This window comes from Nelumbo nucifera, chromosome 3 (assembly GCF_055504915.1).
Source record: "Nelumbo nucifera cultivar China Antique chromosome 3, China Antique-T2T, whole genome shotgun sequence".
Lineage (NCBI taxonomy): Eukaryota > Viridiplantae > Streptophyta > Magnoliopsida > Proteales > Nelumbonaceae > Nelumbo > Nelumbo nucifera.
In genome coordinates, this window is record NC_142651.1 from 32,209,042 (window position 1) to 32,212,302 (window position 3,261).

Genomic DNA, 3,261 nt, shown 5'->3' on the forward strand with positions numbered 1-3,261 from the left:
TTAATTTTTTGACCAAAGTTAAGTCATTAAAGCATATGATATTTGGAGCATTTAATGATAGACCCACACTTTTATACCGATTTTAAACAAACAAAGATGAATGTAAAAATATTTTAAAATATGAACCATATTTACATTCATAAACTGAAAAATGAATAAATATGTAATATATATATTTGCGTTTGCATTGCAACCAAACGTAGTCCTAAAAAACATTTATATTTTTTTAAATACTACTTAACCCGTACATACAAAATTAGCACGTTTTTTAAGTTCGGATACTCAATTGTCACGACACGACCAAAATGACACTAGACGCAAAGTAATCAGGAATTTACATTTTAATCAGGCAAGGTTAAAAAAGACAACTATGTTCGGGGATGGAAAATAATGATTTATTCATCTATGATTGTGTAGACAAGAGTAAGGGACATTTAATAAAAAATAATGATTTTACTCATCTGATTAAAATCGCCCGGCACGACCACCAGAGCTCCTCCCTGACCTCGCCGGAATCCCATCGGAAACCTCTCCTTTTTTCACCCATACCATAACACCACCATCTCCCGCCTTCCCTCCGCCACCACCACCCAACCTTTTCCATCTCCTGAACCTTGAACCATCACCACCATTCATCTCTCTCCTTGATCTATTTCCATTTACAGCTTTCGCACCCTCCGGATCAACTACTTTCTTCTCATCATCGTCAACTAGCGCAAGGTCTCCAAATTTCCCTTCAATCTCCACCTTCTCATCCACTGAACCCTTGAAATTCTCAGCTCTTCCTTTGATTCCATGAAATCCTCCATCGGTCCTCCTCTCTTCGTTCGGATTTTCCATCGGCATTGTCGGAATTTCCTCTTCCCTTACTTTTTCCGGCGACGCCCCTGCTATCTTTCCTGTTTGGGTTTCTCCCGCTTTTACCTTCGTTTTCTTCCTCTTATTCTTTTTCACTGACTTCTTCGATTCGTTTATCTTTTCTTTCTGATCACAGTTCTCTTCTTCCACTTCCCCTTCTGGATTCTTCGTCTCTAAACCGATCTCTCCTTGCCCATTTCGCCTCTCCTCCGGCCGATCAAAAGCTTTAACGTTCCTCTCTTCTTCCTGCCGCCCTTTCTGCACCTCTGGTTCTTCTTTGAGATTATCTTCTTGAAGCCTTCGCTCTCCTTCTTCCTCCTTACGCTGCAGCCATTGTTTCCGATCAGAAACCACCACTCTTTCCCGATTCAATCGGTTCCCTCCTCGCCGGCGAAATTCCCATCCATTTGCCCTCTCCAGGCGATACGATGCTTTAGGCCTCCACTCTTCTTCCCCCTTCTGCTTTAGCGCTTCTTCTTCTTCTTTTTCTTGCTTGATCTTCAACCTTTCTTTCCCATCGGAAGCATGCCCTCCTCCAATCACCACAGCCTCTTCTCTTCCTCGACTCAACCACTTCTGTCCTCTCCGGCGACTCTCCGGCCAGTCAGATGCTTGAATACTAACTCTCTTCTCTTTGTCCTTTCGTCTCTGCATTACCATGGTCTGTCCTTCATTTTCCTTTCCTTTCTGCATCATCTCCTCTTCCTCGCCCCTCTTCTGCTCCAGAGCTGTCCTCGCTGCATCTTCTTCTTCCTCCTTCTGCAGCTCCTTGAGCCTCCGCTCCTGGAGCTGTTTGAGCGTGACATAGTTCGGAGGGAGAGAAGGATACTTGCTCCTCAGATTCTCCATTTCCAAAACTACTCGTTTCAGAGACGAGTTCGAATCATCAGACGAAGATTAGGTTTCCCATGAAATAGAGCAGAGAGACAAACCCTTTGTCTTTCAGAAAAGAGAACTTTTTTCTGTAAAAACCAAAATACCAATTAGGCAATTACAATTGATCTTTGATCAGAAGTCTCTGAGAAGGGAAGCAGAAATTTCGTGCTCTTCGCTATCACTTTTCAGAATCCACGCTCAACTCCAGCAGATAAAACATCTCAATTTTTCTAGGGCAATGAAAATTGAACACGTTGCAACCTTGATCAGGGAAGTGGTATAGTCCTAATGCACGCTATCAATGCCCAGTTGCCCACTACGCACTACCTAGTAGTTGCGAAGCGTGTTCTATAAAATGCCACCAGATTTTCATAACAATTACAAAAGATGCCCTCCATGTCAGAGCTGTGACTGTGGGTCTGTGAATAGTACGCTTCTGCAATGATCATGCGTCCCATTGGTCCACGTGGCGTACCAAACAACCTGATACCACATCCCATTATGAATTCGGATTTAATAGCTCGTCATATGCGGATGATGATAATGATGATGACGACGATCCGATTATTGGATTAACCGCTAAGAATGTATATGTGATAATTACAAGATGATGATATTTATAATATAATTATGAAGAACTTATGCAATAAAGACAAGTGTTGGTTCTTCCTGCCCCATATCCATATGCTCTAAGGAAGAGTTCTTGGAACATTTGTTTCAAATTTATCTCTTAGATCTCAAGATATTGATGGGCCTTTAATTGAATGGCTGTTTTACTGGCTCTTGATGTCTAATGTGAAGGAATTTGGAGACCCATTCAACTTTTGAGCAGATAAGGGTGGTTATGTGGCATTTAAATTAAGTATCTGTTTGGTTCCGTTGGTGTTTATTAAGTAAAGTTGTTATATATACATTTCATCAGCAAAACTCTCATTATGCATATCTTCTATGCGTGCGTCTTTCATATTTCAGGAAGCTTCATTTTGGAGCTTCTCCCAAAAAGTAGGTGTTTATTGGCACTTTTGCTGATACTAGTAAGTAGAGGTTATCATAATGATTAAAGTATGAAAAATTAAAAGGAGGATGCAATGGAGGTTCAACCGTTCAAGTAAAAGAGAAATCTTTAATATTGTTTTGTGGCAAATAAGGACATTTTCAAATTAACAAAAATAGAGGTTAACTCATATATCCATGATTGAATATCCATTAAGCCCATCATATAAATTAAAGTATTTGGTGTGATGTAAACTAGGGAACTTTCATTAGTTTTAAGAATGAAATATCAAAAACCATATACCTGCTCACTTGTACTGTTGCAACAGCTTCAACAACACGTGCGGCTCCTAGTAGGTGACTAATATTGATATTGTGGAGTTCACTCTTGTCTCCAATAATCAAGGTATAACCAAGCATGCCATATGGTGATTGTGAAAACTCATTATATAATTGAAAGAAATGAAAACAGAAATAAAATGCATTCACATTACCTCAGGATTCTAACCAAAGCAACGAATAAGCGGTTGGTAC

The 3,261-nt window shown here is 40.1% G+C and overlaps 1 protein-coding gene across 1 annotated transcript; it reads right to left on the minus strand.

Annotated features, from left to right (window-relative positions):
* Nucleotides 1-312: 312 nt before the first annotated feature.
* LOC104591524 (uncharacterized) lies at nt 313-1,925 on the minus strand. Its single transcript, XM_010250387.2, has one exon. The coding sequence runs from the start codon at nt 1,705-1,707 to the stop codon at nt 466-468; it is 1,242 nt and encodes a 413-aa protein (XP_010248689.1). The 5' UTR covers nt 1,708-1,925; the 3' UTR covers nt 313-465.
* Nucleotides 1,926-3,261: the final 1,336 nt, after the last annotated feature.

What these genes read in the sequence shown, in the direction of transcription:
- LOC104591524 (XM_010250387.2), bottom strand. Translation starts at nt 1,707, where the DNA reads ATGGAGAATCTGAGGAGCAAGTATCCTTCTCTCCCTCCGAACTATGTC.